The following is a 22,965-nucleotide window of genomic DNA, read 5'->3' as shown; positions in this document are numbered from 1 at the left end:
ACGACCAAATAACGACATTCATAATACTAAAGGTCATAATTCAATTCAACTCTTATGCAAGATTGTTGACACAAAATTGATATATTTAGGTACCATGGATGGGAAAAAGTCATGTAACAGCAGTGTGGCAACTTACACGCTCAGGTATAATTTTATACAATCATGTATAGAATTATGTCTATTCTTAAATTATGTTGAGTAAAAACTTCTTCAGTTACGGAAAATTCCTCATTACACTCTGTGCGTAGCGCTTTCGGAATATTCCTCGTCAGTACTCCTTAATAAACTCCATCGCGACACTCGCAATTTCAGACCTTTTTTTATTCATCGAAACATCTCTCAACTTCTTAATTATACAAGTATTTCTTACTCTCTTCGCCTTTCCGTATGCCAACACATCACAGTAAAGTATCAACAACGCCTGATCAATCGGGTGTGATTGCCTCAGTTTGAAGTGCAGCAGCAATAGTTGTACTAACGTTATCAACATTCTCAATAGTCCCATTTTTCGCATTTACTTTCTTATCTCTATCAGTCTCATTGCGATGATCATCCTTCTTTCTCGTCTCCGTGCTGCTCTTCTTTCTTCTATCTCTCTCTCCTTCTTTCTTCTTCTTTCCCCCGCCATCCTTCGGCTGACTATCAATGTCCTTAGACCAAGAACAGCTCCTGCGGTTCGGTGTTCTTGGAAGCGACCACGAACTGCTGCGCGATTTATGTTTGGGCGAAACACTACGAGACTTTGCCCGAGTAATCATAACTCGCGATCCAGATCTCCTTCTGCGCTTTCGTCGGCTGGAATTTGTTCTAGAGTTACTTCTCGACCTGTTCAATTTCCGCGACCGTGATCTCGACCTTGACCTTGACCTCGACCTAGTCCGTGAATTTGACCTTGAGCGTCGCGAGCCTGACCTTGCCCTCGCCCCGCCTCTTCGCCTCGAACGAGATCTACTTTTGCTCCTGGTTCTGCTCCTGGCTCGTCCCCTGCTCCTGCTCCTAGTTCTACTTTTACTTCTGCTTCTACTTCTCGTCCGACTTCTGCTCCTGCTCCTGCTCCTGTTTCTACTTCGACTACGACTCCGCCTCCTGCTCCTTGACCGCGATCTGGAGTAGGATCTAGTCCTGGATCTCCTACGACTCTGTGATCTCGACCTGGAGTCGCGTTCCCAATCGCTCTCTAAATCCAAATCGTGGTAGTCCTGCCCTGTCAGCTTCGCAAAGTATTTGTAGTACTGATCGTTGTAGACGTGAGGGTTGAACGGACGCGGCTGACGGAAATGGCCGCGCCACGGGGTGAAACCCCTGCCTCTTCCACGCAGAAAACGTCCTCTTGGTGGTCCTCTCGGTATTCCCCGCATCATTGGCGAGAAAAATAACGGTGATGTGGCCCCGTTCCAGTACCAGGCTGGATCGAAGCTTGGGTACATCACTGGATACGTACCTGCAGTATCAACTGAAAGCGGGCCTGCATACATTAAAAGAGCACGGTTTGATCACATTTGGAAATATATGTTATATTTCCGAATCATGACAGAATTAGGTTTTGAAAATTTCCTGAACTTCTTTCTTCGACATATCGAATTTAACTACAATTTTTCAATATTTTTAAAAATATTGGAATTGAACAGTTTATCAATAAAACTTAAAAGATTGCAAGGATTAGTAAATAACAAGTTTAGGTATTAAGCATGTATATTTTTGTTGATCTAATGATTACTATTGATGAGTACCGATAATAGTTGAGAAATTTAGAGATCGTATTGTGCTCCGTATTGTCCAATATTTCCAATAACAACTGCAAGTATGTACTTAAACTTCCCTAACATTTTTATATTTTTCACGTTTTTCTGAAAAGTGGCTACCCTGTCTTAACAAAAAAATTATAATAAAATATTTTACGTAAGTTTGACCAATACCTGAGGAGGATGATGGAAGGGCGATGCCGCTAGTAAGCACGCTCTTTACCTTCGTTGCTCCGTCATCCGAGTAATCCGAATCTTCGTCCGTCGCAGATTTTTTGTCCTTCTTTTGTTTTTTCTGCAAATGTTAAGGTTAATACTAGGTTCAGAAATGTCGAGAAATTATTGTTTACCTATTTCGCATGAATAATGAGAAAATTGTCTCTAATGCAAACCTTTTTCTTTTTGTCCTTCTTAATCTTTTTCTTTTTAGATTTCTTATTCTTTTGATCTTTTTTTTTATCCTCATCACATTCCGAGTTTTCTGACGTTTTTTGCTGGCCCAACTTTTCTGATTTTTTGACATCCTTTTTAGACTCTGTATCAGTTTTCTTGATCTCAATTTCCTTCTGCTCAACTCTCACCTAATAGAATCAAATACTATAATTACATTTAAATTGACATTGCTGAGTGCAATTTGGAGCATGCCTCAAAATTGTCATACAATAAAAACAACAGTACCATTACCTTAAGTCTATCAAACAATTCGTCAAGCAATCGTATGCTCTCCAACTGCCTCTGAGCCTTTATCAGTTTCCGTTCCTCTCTGGCAATTTTCATGGATACCTTGTCCTCTTCTTGTTTTCGAATAATGGTCAAAGCTTTTCGCTTACGCTTTTCTTCTCTTTTCTGACGTCTAAGCTGCTTCGCGTTACTGTTCGCTTCTTCTTGCTTTCTATATCGCGCATAAAAAATAACGTGGATTCTTAATATATGTTCATATCAGAGTTGATAATCTATCCACGGTTGCTACTCACCTCTGTTCTGCTTTGCGTGATTCAATCGCTTCTTGCTTCTTACGCAGTTTTTCCGCTGCCATGCTGTCCTGTGCAGTCAGTCGCTTTCTTTCAAACTCCCGATGGGCTACGCTTGAGTCGTTCATGTGTTTTGTTTTGTCAAAATCAGCCTGGACAAAATTTTATTGAATAAACAAGCTAAGAACGTGATGTTGCTGTATCCTATCTCACCTTTGCAACGATGTTTCAACAACCCTAATTATGATAGCTCTGTCCCAAGTAATGCAGTTCTTGATGAATATTCGAATGCAAGATCTATCATCAGTTTTGATTTAGAATTATTCCCAAAACTATATTCTTAGTTACTAACGATCTGAAATTCCTTGCTAACTAAAATACTGCCTTTGAAACGAATGAAGGAATAAACAAACCAATAAGCTTGGCATGTACCTTAATTGTTGCCGTAAGGTACTTGAGTGGCTCCTTCTTCAACAGTTTCATCCCTCGGAGGGCGTCCATAGCATTGACAAAGTCCATATACTCAACGTACTGAATATAAGCATCAAAGAAAAGCCCATCGCCGAAACTAAATTTTTGTATATTTGTGCCAAGCCTCATTCTTGATCTATATGGATCTGCAGCTGGGACATCGACCCTCCGAAGGGGTCCCCATTTTCGGAATATTTTGGAGACCAGTGACTCGCTGGGGATTTCAGCCCCCTCCTCACAGAACCACTTCACTGGCAAGCCAGTAATATGAATGGTGTCAGGTCTTTCGCCCGGTTTTAATTCGTTCATGTGTTTGGCATCCCTGAAGTAAGAGTCCCACGAATGCCGGGTCGGAAACTCGTCCTTGGCCTCTGCAGCCCGGACTTTGAGGATATTTGGGAATCCGGCTAGGTTTAAACGCTGGGAATCTAGCCTGGCGAGAACCTGCTGAAGTCTGCATTTGTCTTCCAGATCGCCCTCCAGTCTCACAAATTCCAATGTACTTTTCGTTACTTTCAGTGATGAGAATTGGTCGGGACGAACCAGGACGCGTATCTTCTCCATTACCTCCCATGTTGATATTGTTTTGCCTGTTTATATTTCATACCAATGCGCTGTAAGACCTGCCGATTCTAGAGAGATTATTTGTATGAGGCTAGAAATTTATCTCTTCTACGGACAAAATTAGATGAGCTGAAAAGCTTTAACCATTTTAGCGCATCAAGTTATCACTACAGAATAAACAGCAACACTGTCCAACATTAATTGATCGTTTTTCAGCATCACACAACCAGGTCAACTGTCAGATTTAGGTATTTCAATGCTGAGTACTTCTCTTCCGTTAACAGATACTTTGAATCGTGTTACATTTTTTGAAAAGATTGAATTCGGATGAGACAAAAAATATTACACCTGAAATGTCAACCGATTAAATTTGATGAAAAACCCTAATAATAGTCATGGAATTGAATCATAACCATTGCGGGAATTTTGCATCCAGCATAGAAACATCTGTACAAGAAAGTTGGAGCAATATTGCAATGTAGAATTCACTTATAGGATGTTGTATATGTATCCAAGTATCGTTTTTCTTCTCACTTTGCAATGTAACACCATCATTTCACTTTCTAGGTAAAGAAATACCAATACCGCCAATACATGTATGAAATATCATGCGATTCAACAGAATTGAGACAAGAAAAAATGGATCGAATAATATTCAACGTTGTTGTATTTGATAACTGTAAAAGATCCCCGACTATTATCGACATCAGCGTTACGCGGCAGCTCGGTTGATATTTTACCTGGTATCTTCAGTTGAGGTAGATTAACAGATACATTAATTTTGGCAATTGGTTTCAAATACAGGCCTCGCGGCGCATATAACGGAACGACGTCGCTCAGGTCCCTGCAGCTCCGAAACCCGTTGACAACCTCTCCGCTGCGGGTTTCCCTAGCCGTCTTTTCGTCCATCTCTAACCTAGTTTCTAACCTAACAGTGAAAAATCAAGTGGACGATTCGCGGACAATTGATATTCAGGATTGGCGAGAGAGCCAAGTTTTAGACAACGTTAAACCAGAAGTTAAAATTACTAAAACGAAATAATTCATACGATTAAATAATCCTAATGAAACGGGAACTGCCAGCGGAGAGGTTGTTGTTGGGTGTTGGAGTTGCGCGGCATCTCGTATCGTAATCGTTCTACGTTTTTTTCAAGTGCTACTCCAGGTATCAACGTAATATCTTCAGGCTGATGATTAACTGTCCGGATCTTCCTCTGTCGATCAACCGTTTTATTTCTTCTCACAACTATTTGTATAAATATAGTACTTTTTCAACCTGCTTCAACTAGTATGACTAGTATGGACTTGTATTCACCCCACCACTACCCCACGTTGCGCAGCCTGTTATTTGCCCAGACTGGCCGTAGATGCTGCAGTCATTAGTCACGGAGTAAGAGGGAAGGAGACCAATCTCAATGCTGCAAAACCTACGTTGATTTTTAGGTCTCTATAGTAGTACGGTATTCTGCCACTCGCAGTGCTGATGCACAATATTATGTCAACGACTAACAGAGCGGCGCAGGGAAGGGGGGTTTGTTTAACATCCATTCAAATGTTCGACCGCAAAAGTTTGTGCGCATTTGCACATGGCAAATGATTTTGCCAATATTGTTTTTTCTATAAATTAACTGCACACACCACTTATTACAAACGTCAGGCATTAATTAACATGGTTGATTTGAGATCAGTCTTCTTCCCTCTTACTCCCTGATCAACTCCATACAGATCACTGATCTCTATATAACACAGAGATCAGTGATACAAATGCACATTCGTCAAGGACACCTACCGAATCTAGTGGAAAACTGCATCGATATTAAACTTCCGATCTATCGATGCGATCGAAGAACTTATTACTTTTAAAGCACTTATTTTACTGATGTGATAGATATTTGAATGGAAACTAAAATTCCAAGACCATTTAGAAATTAACCAAAAATTACTATTGATTTGTTGCCCAGATGTCTATCCGATTATAGTATAAAACCTAAAATATAACAATCACAGGTGCTAGAGTTTTGTTGTAATGAATTTATTATTCGGCATTTTAAGACCGGTTCATAGTTATCCGACAATTTGCAAAAGATTCAAAATTTGGAAACGTTTTGTAATCAAAGATGAATGAGATATTTCAAAATAAGTAATTGAGGGAAAACCTCGTTAAAATTTCATATCTATAAAGTTAATTCTGGGGACACTTTTAACTCTATATCTACGGGGTTTAAATATTAGATTTGCGAGAAGATTCGTACGAATTTAGTGTTTAGGAATTCAACCCTCATAATTTTAAGGCTTTGCACTAAGAGTTCTTGTAATGAAAATTCGAAATCATACAAAGCGAATGCTTAAAATGAACAGAAATACAACATCAGATTTAAAATGCTCGGGATTTTTTATTATACATTTTGTATGATATGACAATACTGATAAAATATGATTAAACTATTAGAAATCACGAAATTAATACACACATACAAATTATTACTATATCTCGTACCTTAAGGTACGTATTTTATAACTAGTTCAATTCAAATGTACATAATGCTCTTATTTATTAGACTTATATAATTACAATATATTGGACAAATTATCGAATTTCGTGAAATGGTGAAAGGAACACCGATATATTGATACTGCCTACTGAGCGGCATTATCAACACCCTTCATTTACAACGTACAGCCGCAAACACAGTTTTAGAAAGAATCATCGTCAGTCCTTTTCTTGAAAAATCAATGACAGTTATCAATAATCGCGTGTACGTGACACTAATACTGTAAACATTAAGTACGCCAGTATTTCGTTACAGTGGATATAATAAAATACACGATATATATATAAATAACGAATCCGATTTCATCGTCCTTTGATGCGCCAATTGGTCGATTTTTAGCGTTAAATGGATACACTAATCCTCAATTAAAGTACGATATATTAGGGTCAAAACTGGCCCCCGATGCCGACTGAGGATTAAGGTTGAAATAAATATGAGTCAAGGAAACCTGGCTTAACTAGTTGCCGGAGGTGCGTTCACAGCTTCCGTTGTCGTACTGACGCTGTCGTTAACTGGCTGTTCCTGTAGTTCTAGCCATGGCAATCGTTTCTGGAGCTCCAGTCTAGGGCATACATCGTGATTTGTTAACTTCTTTTACCAGTTATTCGTAAGTAACAAATGAAATTAAGGAATGCATTAAATGTGAAACTTATGAACAGAAGTTTTAGAATGAAAAAAATCTTGAGCAGATACCTTGACATGCAACTGTTAGCAAACGAATAAGACAACATTCCTGTACAGATTTTTTTCAATTTCTAAGGTTAAAGTAACTCCAATTTTCATGCAGATGAATAACTTACTAATCAACAGAGATAAACTATCAATTTATAGTTTCTACTTGATGAGAAAATGCCTCTCTGAATACTATCAAATATCTGTTGGTAGAACATTTATCTACGTACAAAGTGAAGCCTAATTAGTTACTCTAATAGGCCAAGCCATATACGTTTGGTGTCCCAAAAAAAAATTGCGATATGATCTCTTAGAAGTTGCTTTAATATTCAGTGAATTGGATTCAAAACTTGACGTGCTTTGTTGCTATTATTTTTTTTTTTTCTTTCATGTCTTAATAAAATAGTGGTATTATTTGTGATTTGATGAGTTTTTATAGTTACACCTTTTAAATGGGTGCCAGATAATTTTATACTCATTGTCAATTTGGCGCATTTTCAAGCAAATCTCGCCTGGTTTAACAATTTTGACTCACCTGTATCTAGGATGGCTTATGGCGTAAACATAGGGGTCAAGACAAGCAACAAATTTGCAGGCACATGCAGGAAGCATTGTTACTCCAGGTGTTAACAATGTTCTGTTGCCGAATGCTCCAATTAACGCAGTTACACCATAAGGTGTCCAGGCAGCGACGAAAAGGAAGCAGATTGTTATTGCAGCCTATGCAACAAAGAATTTTGTTCACATTAATGAGTATCTAGAAACTAATCACAGTTGGACATACCTCGATTCGAAATCAAATAATGAAATTGTAGATGAACAAAATACATTGATAATATTATATTGTTCAGGGCACCTTTGCGATGCGAACTTCAGCGCTTTGAGCATTGGTATTTGTGTTGCTCCTTAGACTGTCAACATTCATCTTCTTGGCCTGTTCGCGTAACGCTTTTTCGTGATTTACCACATGGCTAACGATTTGACTGTAGTAGTAGATTATGAGAGACATTGGAATTGCATATGAGAACGTGAAAATCGTTGCGACAAAGTAACGTATTTCGTTGGTGTCGGTGAGGTAATCAAAACTACAGCTGGTCAGGAAACCTTCGGGAACAAATCTTCCCCATACGCCCATTAGAGGCATTAATGCCCAGGGTAAAACGTAGAGCCATATCACTGCTATGAAGAGCATCACTTGTCCACGTGACAGTTTTCCATCCAATGGATGAGCTATGGTGCTATTTTTGTAAGAAAAAATATCGTACAGATTAGAAACATACAACAGGCATCTACACAAGATTCAGGCAGTAAAACTATTCAATTCAATTTATTGTGTTACCTATATCTGTCGTAAGCAATTGCGGCATTAGTCATGGATGCTCCAATGCCTGATAAGGAACCAATGAAGCCAAATATTTGGCAGCCTAGATTGCCCAAAGCAAATCCGGTGTTGAACGAATTGTAAATGAAAATAGGAGTCTTCAGCATCATGAAAAAGTCGCACAACGCCAGGTTCACTACAAACATGTTCGATGGGGTCCTCAGTGACTTGGCCCTATACAAAAATGACCAAAAACATTTTATCTCTTGACATTAGTTGAGGGGGCAAAATGGTACAATTACTTACGAACAGAAGATCCATATCACCAGGCCATTGCCGAGGAGAGCGACGAAGGTGAACAAGATATAGAGGAGAGCCAGCAGGTAGTGAAGGGAGGGGTTTGGCTCTGGGTAGACCAGCCAGTGCTCAGGTATGTGTATCAGCTCTTCAGGAGGTACGTTCCATCCAAGCAGGCGTGGTGGTCCTGCTGGAAGGATCCGTGCTTCCCAGTGAATGCTGATGTTCGACATGTTAGCCTACTGGCAGCCAGCCCCTCACCTTATCTGCGATAGCTCATGCTGGCACCTTTTATATCATGTATTGAGTGCTCACCCCCATCCGAGTCTTTATCCATACCTGAAACCCTAATCCAGTTAACCCTGGTGGTAAGGCTTCGCCCAGCTGAGCTTAGGATTATCTGCTCTTTATCCCTGGTCAGCAAAAAATTCTCAAAGTCAAATTCACTGTCACTAAACTATGCTAAGGGAACAATTCTTTCTATCTGTTGTCTATTTGTCATCTAATTTTTTTTTCGCGGATGGAGAGTAAATCAAAATCCAATATTTCAACTATTATACTGTTTCATTTAGTATATCCACCAGCTACTCTCAACATAAAACTATTCATACACAGTCTCCATATATGTCAATGATTTTGAGAAGTTTTAATCGTTATGGTCATTAAAAAATGACAGTACAGCAGAAATTGCAATCACTTCTCTTTTCTAATCACTGACAAATGATGCTGAAAACATATGTCAGTTTTCGCAAGGATTGTCTATATTATAAACAGGCAAATAATCAAGACATCAGATTGTGACATCTAACATACTGTAAGATGTATTATCAATTTCTTTCGAACATTCAACAAAGAATTGTCCAATTGGAAGGTCAATTGATTAACATCATATGTATTGCTTCAACGTAATAATTAGGAATAGGTAACTCTAATAATGAGAAAAAAAATTCAAAATTATACTTGCACCCAGAAACTACAATATTTATTCAAGTATTTCTTATAGTCTAAACAAGAAATCTGATATTAAATGTAATACACAGTAGTTTTAGCTATTAATTGTTGATTTCTATTAGTCTATTGCAATACAAAAGTTTCTGCAGTGTAAAATTCTATCTAACAAAAAAATGCAACGTGCTTCACAACCAGCGCAAGCTTGTGCAATAATTAAATAACTATGCAAAATGCAAGTTCTTTACATCGCATAATCCCACACAGAACCTAAAGTGTCCTAAGGATCAGACGTTAAAAATACTGTAATTTTATCCTCTACCATGCCGTTCTAGAGAATCATCGGTCAATGTATATGCCGGCAAGTATTGCGTGGGATTATTGGGGTCCCTTAACAACGGATTTGGCTTTGTTGTTGCTCTAGCACCGATACTGGTATATCCTTGATCGTACAAGGAGCAATAGGACACGTTGTGCTTAATCAAAAAGTCCCACACTTGTTTGTATGTCCAATCTAAGATAGGATTGACACGTACCATGGATGGCCATCCATTGTCTGTCGGTGAAAAAAAATCTAACTTATCTGCCCCGGGATCACCTCTCCGCATTCCCATTATTCCGGTTTTAAGATTTTTATGACTATCGAGAAACAGCTGTAGGGCTTCCCTTATCGAACCTTTCATCTTGAGTATTTCTAACCCATAAAAATTCACTGCATTGTCGACAAACTCGTCTACCTAAAAAAATGTACTCAAAAGTTGGTACTAATACTAGTAAGAAACGGCAGATGATTTCGTAGTTTTATGTCATACCTCAGGAAACGGATCGTCTGATACATAAAGGCATACAGGCGGCGGGGCTCCTCTGAGCTTGACAACAGTAGCTAGGAGATAAAGTACCGCGGTACAATCTTTACCACCATTGAAGTTGACGAATATCGCATCAGGGCTCCTAAAAAAACAAAAAAGTTGATATTTGACATTGACATTATAACACGCTAAACCTGTTAAAGCTACCGTGTTAAATACCACAAAACGAGTAAATAACGTACTCTGTAATCTTATCAAGTTCTACAGAGTTTCATGATTCATAATATCACAAAGTTATGGGCTTTGATGAATTCCTGTAGATTTTACGAAAATCTTGGTGGAAATGTGAGAAACTTATCCAAAATAGATTAAATCTACATGGATTTGATGCACGCGTGTAATTTTTTCCAAGTAATTAATTCTCCAATAACACATGCACTTTGATTTCAGTATTACACTTGCAGATATATTTACTCGTCATAACAACGCTGTAGAATATCCATTGCAGTTTTAATATGTGGTTGTTGTTTGCTACTCGCTTCAACGGCACGGGCATGACTGAGAGTGAATTGTTTGCTGGAAGAAATCTCTCTGGATATCAGAGCAGACTGGAGATCCATTTTTGCTTCTTGAACTGCAGATTGACCTCCTTCAATTGTTATCCTAGTTATTGTGGTAGATTCTGCCTGTGGATAACTTCCAATGCTAAGCTGGCCCTCCCATCGCTTAGCAAAGTCATCCAAAATATCCACAAATGCCAACTCTTCAAGGTTCACGTCAATAAAATCTGTATGCACAGGTGTTCCCCTCGGTAGTTGAGGAACGATAACATCAACCGCTTGAGAAAAGTACAACGGAGAACCAGGCAAAACATAGACGTTGGCAACTTTTATCACGGGATACGTTTTTCCTGATAAATTTGTCGAGACTGTTGTAAAAACATTGGTATCAAAAGCAACAACTATTATTTAGTTTTATTTCAAGTCATAAGACAAGAATACAAGTCAAGATCAACGAATATGAAATATAGTATACCTGATGAGGGAACGTAAATTATTTCGCATGGACTGGGAACCTTGGCAAGTCGCCTCGCTTCGCTTTTCCCAAGAAATAGTTCGGCATAAATGGTTACTAGTTCTTTGTTTTCTTCCAATTTGAGACCCAGACTTTTGGCAACAGCCGAATAGGTAACATCATCATGAGTAGGTCCAACCCCACCAGCTGTAAAGACTACCGAGAACTTTTTTGACGCAAGGTGTACTTCGTCAGCAATCTCATTTACCTGTGAGAAACGTACTCGTTATATTGAATTTAAACAAGCATAATGATTGGAGTAAAAATGTCTCTCTGAACAAATTTTTCAAGAAGAGAGTATATTCTTACTATATCAGTTAGTGATGTAATTTAGTTCTCTACAAATGTGGGCATAACAATGTATTGGGTAGTTTCACTGCAAATATACATTTAGGTCACCAGTTTTTTGTGACTGATGATTTTGATTCACGATCTTTCGGTATTCTGAGTTTTAAACGAATCTAATGGCAATCTTGGAAAGACCATTAAAATAAAAATGACTATGCTGAATAGTAATATTGCTTTGTCTTTATGTACCAAATGTCACGACTGTCACGTATGCTAAAGCATAAAACAACTGATTTAATTACGTACTTGCAGTAAAAAATATCTCCCCGATAAACATGAGTGATACGTGTAATGGAAGTTTGGTTGTGCAATCCAAAACCAAAGTTGAACACTTTGTGAAAGATATGAAGAATGTTCAATTAAATTATAAATTCTTTCGCCTGTGTTGTACTTTCCGAAGATCTGAATCAGTTTTATACCCTAGTACCGAAACTGCTAATCAAATTTTAACAAATAATTAAAAAGTAATGCATACTACGTCTGGAATGGTGACCACTTTGCGCAATTTGATGCCAATAGCTGCTAGTTTTTTTGCCAAGTAAGATGTGTTTCTGTCTGTTACTTGGCCACGCAAGATTTCATCTCCCACAATAACGATACCAGCTGTGTACTCCTCCATTATTTTATTCAATTTATAAATCAAGATGATGCAAGCTGCTAAGATTAAATCACGTAAGATGTCAGATCTTATAATTATGATCTACATACACGAAACAGTAAGCGACTTAACATGTTAAGTTCTACAAACAAGAATGAAATATCTAATTCGGGAACTTGAGATGGCAATGATTCTTTTTAGGTTACAAGATAAGGTTTGACTGAACACCGATTTTTAAAATATTCCCATGACAAAAATACTGTGGAGTAATAAAATTAGAGGTAATAATATGTGATTTTTTTTTTTTGATTCAAAATAATGGAGCCGCTCAGCAATATGGCACCAAAAAGAGTATCAATTAATAGTTTTGGAGCAATTACAAGAATAGTATACTATAGTGCAGAAAATATTGTACAAGCTGTTGATGAGTTACCATTTTTTGCATGAGACGAAATAACATAAAAAGTCAAAATAAGATTATAGGAATTCTATATAACTGTCATTGGATCTTTCAGTTTTGGTAACGAACTAACGGTTTCTTATATTTTGCAATTAAATACTGGTGTTTTTTATCCGCTGAAGAAAATGTTTATAATCTAAAATACAGACTTATAGATATTTGAAAATTGGAATGCAACAAGTGTAGAAGTGGAAAAAATTGTTGTTCATTTGATGGTAAAACTAATTTATTTATACAATCATTTATAAATATATGTATCGAAATGCAAAACACTTCAATTAGCCTTCAATTAATTGCCAATTGCCATTTTCCGAGGAAACAATGTATGTTTCACATACTTGATAATCGGTAAGTGATAATTATTATAATCATGTCGGAGATCCACTGCCATTTCATATAAATTTATATTTTTGTATGTAATAACAATTAACAGTAACGTATGTATAAATGTTCTTTACATATTTTTAAATTGAATTAGAATACAAGTGTTCTTTCACATGTTTCTTTATATTTGCATCCCCTCGACTAAGTTGGCCGCTGCTTCTGTTTGAGCTCTTGTCGCCATTCGAGTATTGGCATTTGCATTCTGTTTAGCTTTAGTTTTTTTTGCCGTTTCTTTAACAACCTTTCCCGGCTTTCCCTGCAGGACTTCTTTGCGTAGCTCCACCAACTGTTTGTCCACTTCCGTTGTTTTTTCTCCCTTACCAGATTTCTTCTTGGAATTTACGTTCAACTGTGCAGAGAGATTCGGTTCATTTCGACTTTGATTATCCAAAACGACTTTAGCATTGTTATCAAAAAGTTTGTCTTGAATTTTGAATCCCCAGCTTTTGGTGTCAATTATTAAAAATAGAAGTTCAATATTATTCGCACTCTGACATTATTGATCCAAAAATTTTTGCAAAAACAAATCCCTTAAATTTTTGATCTGTCTTTCCCAAGATGCATTCGACTTACTTTCTTCAGTTCTGTGGAGACCTTCTGCGCTTTAGCTTTATGCTTGAGGCTACGAGCTCCGGCTACCTTGAACACATTTTTGGTCTTGTGGTGTGCCTTGTTCTTTCCCATCTTTTCCTATAACATTTTCATCAAGAAATAAATCTGTATTATCAATTTTTAACTTTTTAGCCACTGGTTTGTATCCAATCAAAATATCGCTAATCAACATAAAGGACACTCGCATCATTTCCTTGTTGGGGGAAACATTTCGAACATGGTGTATAGTTAGTAAGGACTCTGGGGTCAAGGTATGGCCAAGTTTTTCCTCGACAAGCAGTTTGGCAAGAGCATGAGGGTCTCCATCTTTCCCCAGCTTCACAAAGCAGTAAAGGTGAACAATGGGGGGTTTTTTGCAGACTTTTTCTGCTTCTTCTCTGTTGAACCAATCTGCGAATACATCCAAGAATTCGACAGCCATACCTGGAAGATTCATCGCAATGTGCTCGGAGCCTTCGGTTCCAATGTCCCGTCTCTTTAATATATCGTTCTTAACTTCGACCTTTAGAAACTCCCTCCCATCTTTGTTGAATGCTGTTACGTTACCACGAGTCTTGTTCAACTTGGCATTCTCTATCAGCCACCTATAAGATTCGGGATTTAAATCATTGGCCATAACTCGGTTTCCCTTACACCCAGCTGGAATAGCAAATGGACCAACACCCGCGAAAACGTCGTAAAGCACGTCGTGAGGTTTGATAAATGACACTAGAGCCTGGTGCTCGGTCGCCAAACGAGGATTCCAATAAACCGTGGCAAAATCAAACTTGTACTGAAACCCGTGTTCGGATACGGTGACCATTGTGTCCTTGTCCCCAGCTAATACTTCCATGGCAAAATGTCGATATGTCGTATCAATCGTATTTAATTTGTTGACCACTGTTTTAGTGTTGGATATTTTATCCAGTAATACTTGGCCGATTAGATGCTTTTGCGGTAGTTGACTATCTCGCAAGTTAAGGTGCACAAGGTGGCCAATTTTGCTGTAAGAATTAGGGACCTCTGCTCCCTCTGGAAAAACTGCTTTTAAGACTTGGTCGTAAGGCCAGTTATCATAATTGAGAGAGACACGCTTCTTGAAAAAATCGGTTACATCGTTATCACTGAGCAGCTTTCGGTCTGATTCATCAATGTCTTCAAAATTCTGGACTTTGACTGGATCCAGATAAGCTATTTTGCCTCCATCGTCATCGGCGTCGTCATACTTTTGGATTGGCTTGAATTTTTGCATCTTCAACATGTACTTTTTCAACGCAGGCATTAGTCTGGCAAGGTTTGCTTTACCCAGCCGTATCACAGGCAATTCTACTATTGTTGTGAACTTGCTACGATCCAGCTTTGTCATTCCTCTCACCGACGTTGGTGGAACGAGCAACGAAGCCATAACGGTATTGCAAATATGACGTGACAAGCCTCTTCGGTTACAAGTAGCAAGAGCAGCGACCAAATATCCAACCACAGCCATTAACCGGAACCAACACTGCCCAAAAATACCAAATATCTACTACAGTCAACATTCCGAATCTTGACATTGATGTAAATTAATTACAAACTTCATTCGGAAACTTTCTCTGTTCTCTATCAATGGTAAATTTGATCAGAGGTTCATGCAAGTCAAGCTCAAATATTCAGTTTAAAGATTCGAATTTTTTAACCAGATATTTGAAGCTACGTTATAAGGTAATCTCAACGACAACCTAGAGGAAACTAATGCAATGCAATAACTTCTGATGTAAACAAAATGTAAAATGGATCAATACCTTTACGAAATTAGTAAACAATACTTTGGCATTCTAGAGCAGTGTGTCTCCTGATTTTAACAAACACAATTTAGGCTCAATTCATTTTATGATTATGTGTAAAACAACAATAATATTTTAGAGATAGTAACAGTTGCTTGTTATTTTTTTCTCATACAGTTTCATTCTCATCTTTTCACATAAGGCTCTCAGATATTAGGCATTGTCGAAGCGAGCTAAATCTTGCGTTTCATGACTGGAAATGAAAGGATAATCCCCCGCGTTCAAACCATAGTTAAATTTAACGGATGTATTTAGTCATAGTTACCTCGGTTTTTGTCAATGGACTCGTTTAGTGGCGGTACTGCGATAACTGGACTGATCCACGATCCTGTCCACGTGCACGCGTCCCTAACGATCAATTTCCAACATTCCTGTTTACATTCCTTTGTTCCGTTGTTTACCTCAAGGTGCACAAAAACGCGCGCTGTATGAAATTTTCGATACAGCTGCGTTGACTGAGCATCTTGACTGCAGTCTGTATTCTTTCGATAAGTCATTCTCCGAATATCGATTTCATTGAAATATTCTTTTTATAGGTATAGTGTTGCAATGTTTTACACAGCCATAATGAGAAACTGTCTTACAACTCAACAAAACAACGGCGTACCGTAAATATAACACCTATTCACCAGTTGAAAGCTGTTTGAAAACATGAATTGCTGACTGAATATCAATCGAATCCCTGGGTTGGTCTGAACCAACCAATCACATTCATAAGCAAGTTCCGCCCGAATAACGAAACGCGAATGCATTGACGTCAATTTTCCAGTAATTTCCCAAATTTCTACGAACATTATTCATTCGATAATAAAGTTGGCAACCGTCCATGACGCGGTCATCCCGAATGGATCACCACGGAAATTGTGCCTTGGAATATCGCTGAACCTGTATTATTACAGTTCATCGTCAGTGAGGAATACAGGTTGCGAAGGATAAACAGACTTTGAGGTTATGTTGTGGTGAAAATTCGTCACGATCCTGTAGAACGTTGAATCAATGACTCCAGTCACAGGACATATCGCAGCTAATAACCACAGTTCACGGTGAACGTCGACGCCGCTAAGTCCTTTAGTCTCAAATGCTGCCAGGAATCGGGTTATTCGGTACGGGTCATGTGGTTCGTGTCATCGTCCCATTCCTGCGGGAGAAGGGTTTTAAAATCGAGGCAGTATGGGGAAGAACTTTGTCGGAAGCGGCGGAAGTGGCAGACGCTCTGGACATTCCGTTCCACACAAGTCGAATCGACGATGTGCTGCTGCGGAAGGACGTCGACCTGATATTCATAATGTGTTCGCCGAACCTGCACGCCCAAATTGCTGTCAAGGCTCTGGGCATTGGGAAGCATGTCGTCTGTGACAAGCCCGCAGGACTAAGTCAGTACGAGGCGCTCAAGATGGTACGTGCGGCCCAGTACTACCCCTCGTTGATAAGCATCGTCAACCACAGTCTCCGCTTCCTCCCTGCCTTTGTTAGAATGAAGAAATTCTTGGACGAAGGATACCTCAGAGGACCGGTCACCGTAATCGATGTTCGAGTCCAAATGGGCAGCCTGCTGCATGACGGGTACGACTGGCTTTGCAACGACACGATGGGTGGCGGGATTTTGGCCCTCGTTGGGAGCCACGTTATCGACCTGATTTTCCACCTTGTCGGGCAGCGCGCTATCAGGGTTCACGCTGTGGTCAGAACGTTCACAAGGACAACGAAATTCATCAATGGAATCAGGCATATTTCTTCACCCGACTTCTGCAGCTTCCAGCTCGAGCTCAGCGGCGGGGCACTGGTCACAGCCACCCTCAGCAATCACTTGCCTGGACAGTTAAATCAGGAAGTATTGGTCTGCGGGGGTGGCGACCACCTAGTTGTACGCGGTGGGGATTTGTATGGGTTTAGAGAGGAGGGAGTGAACAATGGGGGCAAAGAAGAGATCCTCTATCTTGATGTCGATGATATTAAAGAACAGAGTCCTCCTGTCACCGACTCCATTCCCCTGCCCTATGTCAAAGGGTTGAGAAAGTTGATAGGAGCTCTGCGGGAGGCATTTCAGCCTGTCGAAGACAAAAAGGGCTGGATAAAGGAACCTGTTTCCTCTGCAGCTACTTTTGACGACGGTCTATATGTTCAAGCTGTTATTGATGCTCTTAGGCAAAGCAATAGAAGGAGGGAATGGATTAAGGTCTGCGTTCTAACCGAGGAACCGGATCCTAATCCACTTCTCAGCGCAGCTGTTAGGGCTACGGCGATCTCAATATAATTATTTTTTTTCTCTAACTGCTTAATCAAATTTTCTTATTATTTATAACATATATTCTTCATGAGTAATTCACAACGTTGTATTTTTTTTATTTTTTATCGATTTTTTAGAGATGGTATTAGCTAGTATTATTGCATAGTTAATGTGTCGTTTTAGTTACATTATTTTTAACATTAAACAGTATTAACATTTTTCAACTGTAGGAGATGTACGAATCTTATTACTGAAGATAGTTTCAAGGCAGCTCGGGTGAATAAATTATTATTGTGTTGAAGTTAATAATATTACTGTATAATGATGCATGTTAAGGAACTCCGTTATTTCGCAAATTTATAATTTTCACAAATTCAGTAAACTCATAATGAAGCAAGATTTGCTCATATTTCGAAAATTTAGCTTGTTGTGATGTCATTCTTTCATTCTGAAATTGGAAAATAGTGAATCTTTTTCCAATGTTGCGTTACGATAACATTACTAACTACAACCTTGTAATTTATTTTACGTGTACTATAAAGTTAGTTGTTACATTTTATAAATTTCTTTTTTACTCTTTATTTTACTATTTACTTAGGATAAAAATTCTAGTTATAATTCTCACAAAGTACCGTTACATATTAAGAACAATCGCAAATAGTTTTATCTTGGCTAACAAATTTCCAAGGACACTATTAATGTGCAATTTATAAGACTAACTTTCAGTTTTATTCAATATTTTTGAATATATATGATATAAATTTATAATTAACATTTTGTTGATTATTGATTAGAATCCCATTAAAACTTTATATTATTTTTTTTTACATCATGCGTATGTTAAATTTTCATCGAATTTTTAACGCACGATGATGAAAATACTACGGAATTATTCTTTGTTACAAACCTCGATCAAATATTATTGTATTATTCTATTTCTGTACAAAATACAATTTTCAGTGATCAATATTTCGATTATTTTTCACCTTAAAGTTTTGAAATATTATCGAACAATGATTAATAAAGATATATAGAGCGATTAGAATTTTAGTACTTTCGTTATAATTTAAACAGCAACAAAATTACCAATTTTTCGAAAAATTCAATTAGGTGTAACTCGTCATCAGTTGTTTCGCCACAATCACCTGTTGTTTATGATGCTGCCTGGGGTCGTTGAACTCTGTAGATTTGCTCCCGCCACATTGAATTAAAGGGATAAGCAACAGGTGCTTTGAAAGATGAAGTGCGTCCACCTAGGCGCAACCCTTCATCGATTCTCCGTCGGTAAGTCAGGTTGCTATGCATAATAATACATCCGACATCCAACAAATTTTGCTGAAAATTTTCAAGATTACATTGAGGATAGGATGATAACAAATCTCGCAATAACCATAATGATGTAATATACATTATTACATGACGTGAAAGAATGAAAAAGGACTGTATTCTCAAAAATCGTACATCGAAGGTAAAATTTGGATTCTCGCCCGTTTTGGAAACACGAGATGAAGCCGATGTTTTATTATTTTGTGGTGAAAGGCCAAAGTAGAGGGTGAAGAAAGTGTCGGATTGCTGGGGGTCCTTCCGAAATTTGTCAACCGCTAACTTTGGGTTGAGCTTAGACTAGAACCCCAGCTCGTGTCAGACTGACTTACTGCTCTGCCTTCGACGTCTAGCCCTGTCTTAAGATCTCCGAAGAAGTACATGCTCCACCTCGTGTTACAGGATTCGCACCCGGTTCCCTCGGTCCTTGTTTCGAAGAAATGAATGACACTACGTCAATGAGGTATTTAGCCGGATTAATACGCTCGACACGGGACACTCCCATTTCACCCGTGGAAACGAGAAAGTCTGAAAAAAAAGGAAGCCCATCCATTAGGACAGGAAAAAATGTTTTTCCCAAGTTTTCAGGGAAAAGAAATTTTCTCGGATCGTTTGTCTGTTTCCAGATCAGTTTTTTTTTTGTTTTCTGTAAAACCTGGAGAATGGATATCAAAACTTATGCATTACAACACTGACAATTTACGTTAAATTTTGAATAAATAATGTATTTTGATTTGATGCACGTTACATATTATTTACATTCTTTTTATATGCAAAAACACGTTCATTCAACATTTCCTACGTCGTATCTCCCAAATGGATTTTATCACATGATATGATGGTGATTCACACGTTACGACATCAGAAAATAGATCCAAGTCAAATCAAATGAATAAAGCGCATTCGATAGACCAAATGATCTTCAAAACATTCAGCTGATGCCTAAATCTCGGATCTTTATGTATGAATCCAGATAACATGAATCAGGTTGCACCAAAATTGGTCTTTGCATTGATTTCTATTTTTGTCAAGATATCTCAGAATCAAAATGGATTGAAGACTCACGGTTGATTTCAAGTAAATAATTCTCGTTTAAGATATTTCTGATTGAACGATGCGAGTCGGTCCATTCTTGTTCTGTCAAGATGACAGAAGGTGGGATATCTATTGATTTTCGTTTTTGAAATCACTCTATTTCGATTTAAGTCTACTCAATTCTTGCCGTCTTCTAACCGCATATGGCGGGGTTTTGAACCAGGGAAGGGAGATCGCCAAAGATCACAGGCGGTGTTGATAAAATCGGCGTTAAAGAGCGGACGGCGAGTGAAGAAAGCGAGTAACTTAAAACCGGCATTCACTACTAACAGGAAAAAAAGCTAGAGATTTAACGATTCCGTTTCTAGCTTCGAAGGATAAAAACTTTCAAAGCGCAGAAGCTGGCGTTCCGCCGGCCAAGTGAGATGTATAGTTTACCCGATCATATACGCGGTACAAAAAATATCTGTAAGTAAGGTGAATGTCCCAATTCAAAATCACTGGTGAACAGCTGTGATTTCAATTATAATGCGATACGTGAATACATCAGACATCGAAATGAAGAAATTTTCATACAGATTTACACGAATTATCTGTATTTTTTTGTTCTTTGACATAATACCAAAAAGTATATCGTATAAATATGAAAAATTCAATATGTGTGAAATTATTTCAATTTTTGAAGGGGAAAAATGCGAGGCAAGGAGCGTTTTCAGGATCACCGTAATTTTTTATATTATTTGTACCAATTGATAACTAGGAACTTGTACTGAATACAATTGACTGAAACAGGCGGGAAAACGCTTGTTTGATGAAGATTTACTGGAAATTGAGATTTCATATCAATCGAAACAGTTTGAGGTTTCATTGACGTGTACCATTATGGAGGCTGGTTGGCTAAGAATCAATTATTCCATCACGAGATAATCGTAAGCTAAATATATTTCAAATTTGAATATTCGTAAGCTACGAATGTCTCTTAAAAAATACAACAATAGAAATTACTTTCCTTACAAGCAAAAGCTTAGATATCGATGCTTCATTTCAAATCGCTTCAAAATTGTTAGAAATCTAGCAGATTTGTTCTATTTCACTTTATTGTGGCTCAGTTTATTTACAAAGCTATTTCCTACAAAATCACTGACCTTAGTTTTTTTTTTTAAACTTATGTAGTCAATTCAATACGACCATTTGTTGATAGTAATCAATATTGGTGCAACGTTGTACAAGTAAATGCTTAACGATGCTACCGCGATAAGAAAAAGTGTTCAATCAAGTTATTGAAAATAGTCTTCTGAATGAAATGAGTCGTATTCGTAAATGTGAAATTGAACGAATCTGATGAATCTTTAACAACTCTGAAACGATTGGAAACGAAGCATCGATATACATGTAAGTCATGGTTTACAGTTCTGGTATTTTTTGATGTTTCTGAATTTTGAAGAAACGTCCGTAGCTTACGAATATAATAATTTGATAGATAACCAACGTACAAGTATTTCGTGTATTAAGAATATTTCCAGCAGCTGTGGTTACCCTGCAGTCTCTAACTTTTTTATTTTTTACCACAATCAAAAAATATAGTTCTACGTGCTACACAAAAATAAATTGACGTGAAAGTTTTATTTGACTAAAACAAATGTCAAAAACTAAACAAACAGGCGTAACGTTGCAATAACCAGAAAATAGAGAGTGTGGAGATTCTCGGTGTCAAAGGTCAAATCCAAATGAATGAAACGTTTAAATTTGATGTTTCGTCCCTGAGAGAAACCCTCCTCAGAAGACTAGAAATATTTTTATTATTAAATAAAGTTAACATGACTATCGTTACAGTGACATAGTCATTTACATAATAATGTTAAAGTAAGACTTACATTTATTTACAAGTTTCACCACGGATATGAGATTTTACAAGTAATTAAATGTAAGTGTTGCTTTAACAATCTAATGTAAGGGAATATCTGGCTGTAACGATAGTCATTTTGCCTCTTTTTGATGATAGAAACATTCGTAGTTTTCTGAGGAGGACTTCCCTCAGGACCGAGACATCAAATTTTTACTTTCCATTCATTTGACCTTCGGCACTGATTGTGAGAATGAGAATCTTCCCACACATATTACTCAAGATAAGATCGAGAAATCATTCGATATTAGAAAATATAGTATCGTCATCTATAATCACGCCAAACTGTTACTTGTAGCACACTGAGAAAAATTTCATTTTTTATAGTAACTAGAAAAATTCAGTAAAACATGTATCGTTAAAAAAAGTGTTTGAATATTGTTGGAATTGCGAAAAACAAGGTGCACGTAACCATTTTGCGCTATCGTCGATCCTTTTTTGGTAATTACAACGCAAAATCAGTTTGTTGGGTTGACTCTACTTTTTTAGCTAAACAAGGCTTTAACGTCAATTTGTCGTTGCACAAGCGTTAAATTATCGCAACAGTTACAAGAAAATATAGCAACAGTGATCATAATGAGAAAGAATAGTAACGGATACTAGACTTTCCGGTAACAGCTAGAAATCTAATTTTCATTTTCTACCTAGAACTATATGTTTCGCTTGAGGTAAAAAATGAAAATAGTTAAGGACCGAGCGGTAACCGTAAGTAAAAATTTCTCTCAGTGCACATTTGTGCAACAATATTAGAATCGTTATTGCTACGATACCCATTTTGTTGTTTTTCTTTTTTTTTCTAAGAATAAATAAGAAAAGTATCGGCAATTGGCCAACCAATCTGCTCATCGCAAA

At 37.7% G+C, this 22,965-nt stretch overlaps 5 protein-coding genes across 13 annotated transcripts; 1 reads left to right on the top strand and 4 right to left on the bottom strand.

Moving 5' to 3' along the window:
• Positions 1-300: 300 nt before the first annotated feature.
• Positions 301-5,418, bottom strand: LOC124179073 (A-kinase anchor protein 17A). 8 transcript variants are annotated; one of them, XM_046563092.1, is made up of 8 exons: positions 4,798-5,418; positions 4,489-4,676; positions 3,146-3,774; positions 2,717-2,865; positions 2,421-2,634; positions 2,135-2,323; positions 1,917-2,037; positions 301-1,465 (listed from the first exon to the last, which is right to left on the bottom strand). In XM_046563092.1, the coding sequence occupies exons 2-8, from the start codon at positions 4,655-4,657 to the stop codon at positions 426-428; spliced, it is 2,511 nt and encodes an 836-aa protein (XP_046419048.1). In that variant the 5' UTR covers positions 4,658-4,676; positions 4,798-5,418; the 3' UTR covers positions 301-425. The 8 variants fall into 8 exon arrangements, with proteins under 8 accessions (XP_046419048.1, XP_046419052.1, XP_046419051.1 ...); XM_046563096.1 differs by having other exon boundaries at positions 3,146-3,816; positions 4,283-4,592; positions 4,798-5,412; XM_046563095.1 differs by having other exon boundaries at positions 3,146-3,816; positions 4,489-4,592; positions 4,798-5,412.
• Positions 5,419-6,121: 703 nt separating this feature from the next.
• LOC124179076 (opsin, ultraviolet-sensitive) lies at positions 6,122-8,888 on the bottom strand. Its single transcript, XM_046563104.1, has 5 exons — positions 8,600-8,888; positions 8,312-8,527; positions 7,829-8,210; positions 7,508-7,692; positions 6,122-6,862 (listed from the first exon to the last, which is right to left on the bottom strand). Exons 1-5 carry the CDS (start codon positions 8,821-8,823, stop codon positions 6,754-6,756), a joined length of 1,116 nt encoding a protein of 371 aa, XP_046419060.1. The 5' UTR covers positions 8,824-8,888; the 3' UTR covers positions 6,122-6,753.
• Positions 8,889-9,547: 659 nt separating this feature from the next.
• Positions 9,548-16,221, bottom strand: LOC124179074 (FAD synthase-like). 2 transcript variants are annotated; one of them, XM_046563102.1, is made up of 6 exons: positions 15,891-16,221; positions 12,245-12,426; positions 11,383-11,629; positions 10,822-11,257; positions 10,351-10,489; positions 9,548-10,275 (listed from the first exon to the last, which is right to left on the bottom strand). In XM_046563102.1, the coding sequence occupies exons 1-6, from the start codon at positions 16,120-16,122 to the stop codon at positions 9,850-9,852; spliced, it is 1,662 nt and encodes a 553-aa protein (XP_046419058.1). In that variant the 5' UTR covers positions 16,123-16,221; the 3' UTR covers positions 9,548-9,849. The 2 variants fall into 2 exon arrangements, with proteins under 2 accessions (XP_046419058.1, XP_046419057.1); XM_046563101.1 differs by having other exon boundaries at positions 10,822-11,275; positions 15,891-16,220.
• Positions 13,333-15,884, bottom strand: LOC124178684 (tRNA (guanine(37)-N1)-methyltransferase). The gene is made up of 3 exons (XM_046562229.1): positions 15,584-15,884; positions 13,851-15,303; positions 13,333-13,634 (listed from the first exon to the last, which is right to left on the bottom strand). Exons 2-3 carry the CDS (start codon positions 15,286-15,288, stop codon positions 13,333-13,335), a joined length of 1,740 nt encoding a protein of 579 aa, XP_046418185.1. The 5' UTR covers positions 15,289-15,303; positions 15,584-15,884.
• Positions 16,222-16,337: 116 nt separating the features above from the next.
• LOC124179075 (glucose-fructose oxidoreductase domain-containing protein 2) lies at positions 16,338-18,873 on the top strand. The gene has a single exon (XM_046563103.1). It carries the CDS (start codon positions 16,704-16,706, stop codon positions 17,877-17,879), a length of 1,176 nt encoding a protein of 391 aa, XP_046419059.1. The 5' UTR covers positions 16,338-16,703; the 3' UTR covers positions 17,880-18,873.
• The last annotated feature ends 4,092 nt before the right edge of the window (positions 18,874-22,965 follow it).

The sequence above is a fragment of the Neodiprion fabricii genome, chromosome 3, assembly GCF_021155785.1.
Source record: "Neodiprion fabricii isolate iyNeoFabr1 chromosome 3, iyNeoFabr1.1, whole genome shotgun sequence".
Taxonomy (NCBI): Eukaryota; Metazoa; Arthropoda; class Insecta; order Hymenoptera; family Diprionidae; genus Neodiprion; species Neodiprion fabricii.
Note: the sequence above shows the minus strand (reverse complement) of the source record. Positions and strands in the feature narration are given on the sequence as shown.

What these genes read in the sequence shown, in the direction of transcription:
- LOC124179073 (XM_046563092.1), bottom strand. Translation starts at nt 4,657, where the DNA reads ATGGACGAAAAGACGGCTAGGGAAACCCGCAGCGGAGAGGTTGTCAAC. An exon ending in ACCTCAACTGAAGATACCAG is followed by an intron (nt 3,775 to 4,488) that starts GTAAAATATCAA and finishes AAATATAAACAG; the next exon opens with GCAAAACAATATCAACATGG. An exon ending in AGAAGGACAAAAAGAAAAAG is followed by an intron (nt 2,038 to 2,134) that starts GTTTGCATTAGA and finishes TAACATTTGCAG; the next exon opens with AAAAAACAAAAGAAGGACAA.
- LOC124179076 (XM_046563104.1), bottom strand. Translation starts at nt 8,823, where the DNA reads ATGTCGAACATCAGCATTCACTGGGAAGCACGGATCCTTCCAGCAGGA. An exon ending in GTGATATGGATCTTCTGTTC is followed by an intron (nt 8,528 to 8,599) that starts GTAAGTAATTGT and finishes ATTTTTGTATAG; the next exon opens with GGCCAAGTCACTGAGGACCC. An exon ending in ATAAGCCATCCTAGATACAG is followed by an intron (nt 6,863 to 7,507) that starts GTGAGTCAAAAT and finishes TGTATGCCCTAG; the next exon opens with ACTGGAGCTCCAGAAACGAT.
- LOC124178684 (XM_046562229.1), bottom strand. Translation starts at nt 15,288, where the DNA reads ATGGCTGTGGTTGGATATTTGGTCGCTGCTCTTGCTACTTGTAACCGA. An exon ending in AGACCAAAAATGTGTTCAAG is followed by an intron (nt 13,635 to 13,850) that starts GTAGCCGGAGCT and finishes TCAAAATTCAAG; the next exon opens with ACAAACTTTTTGATAACAAT.
- LOC124179074 (XM_046563101.1), bottom strand. Translation starts at nt 16,122, where the DNA reads ATGACTTATCGAAAGAATACAGACTGCAGTCAAGATGCTCAGTCAACG. An exon ending in CTACAGCGTTGTTATGACGA is followed by an intron (nt 10,490 to 10,821) that starts GTAAATATATCT and finishes TTGTTTTTTTAG; the next exon opens with GAGCCCTGATGCGATATTCG. An exon ending in CAGACGATCCGTTTCCTGAG is followed by an intron (nt 10,276 to 10,350) that starts GTATGACATAAA and finishes ACATTTTTTTAG; the next exon opens with GTAGACGAGTTTGTCGACAA.
- LOC124179075 (XM_046563103.1), top strand. Translation starts at nt 16,704, where the DNA reads ATGCTGCCAGGAATCGGGTTATTCGGTACGGGTCATGTGGTTCGTGTC.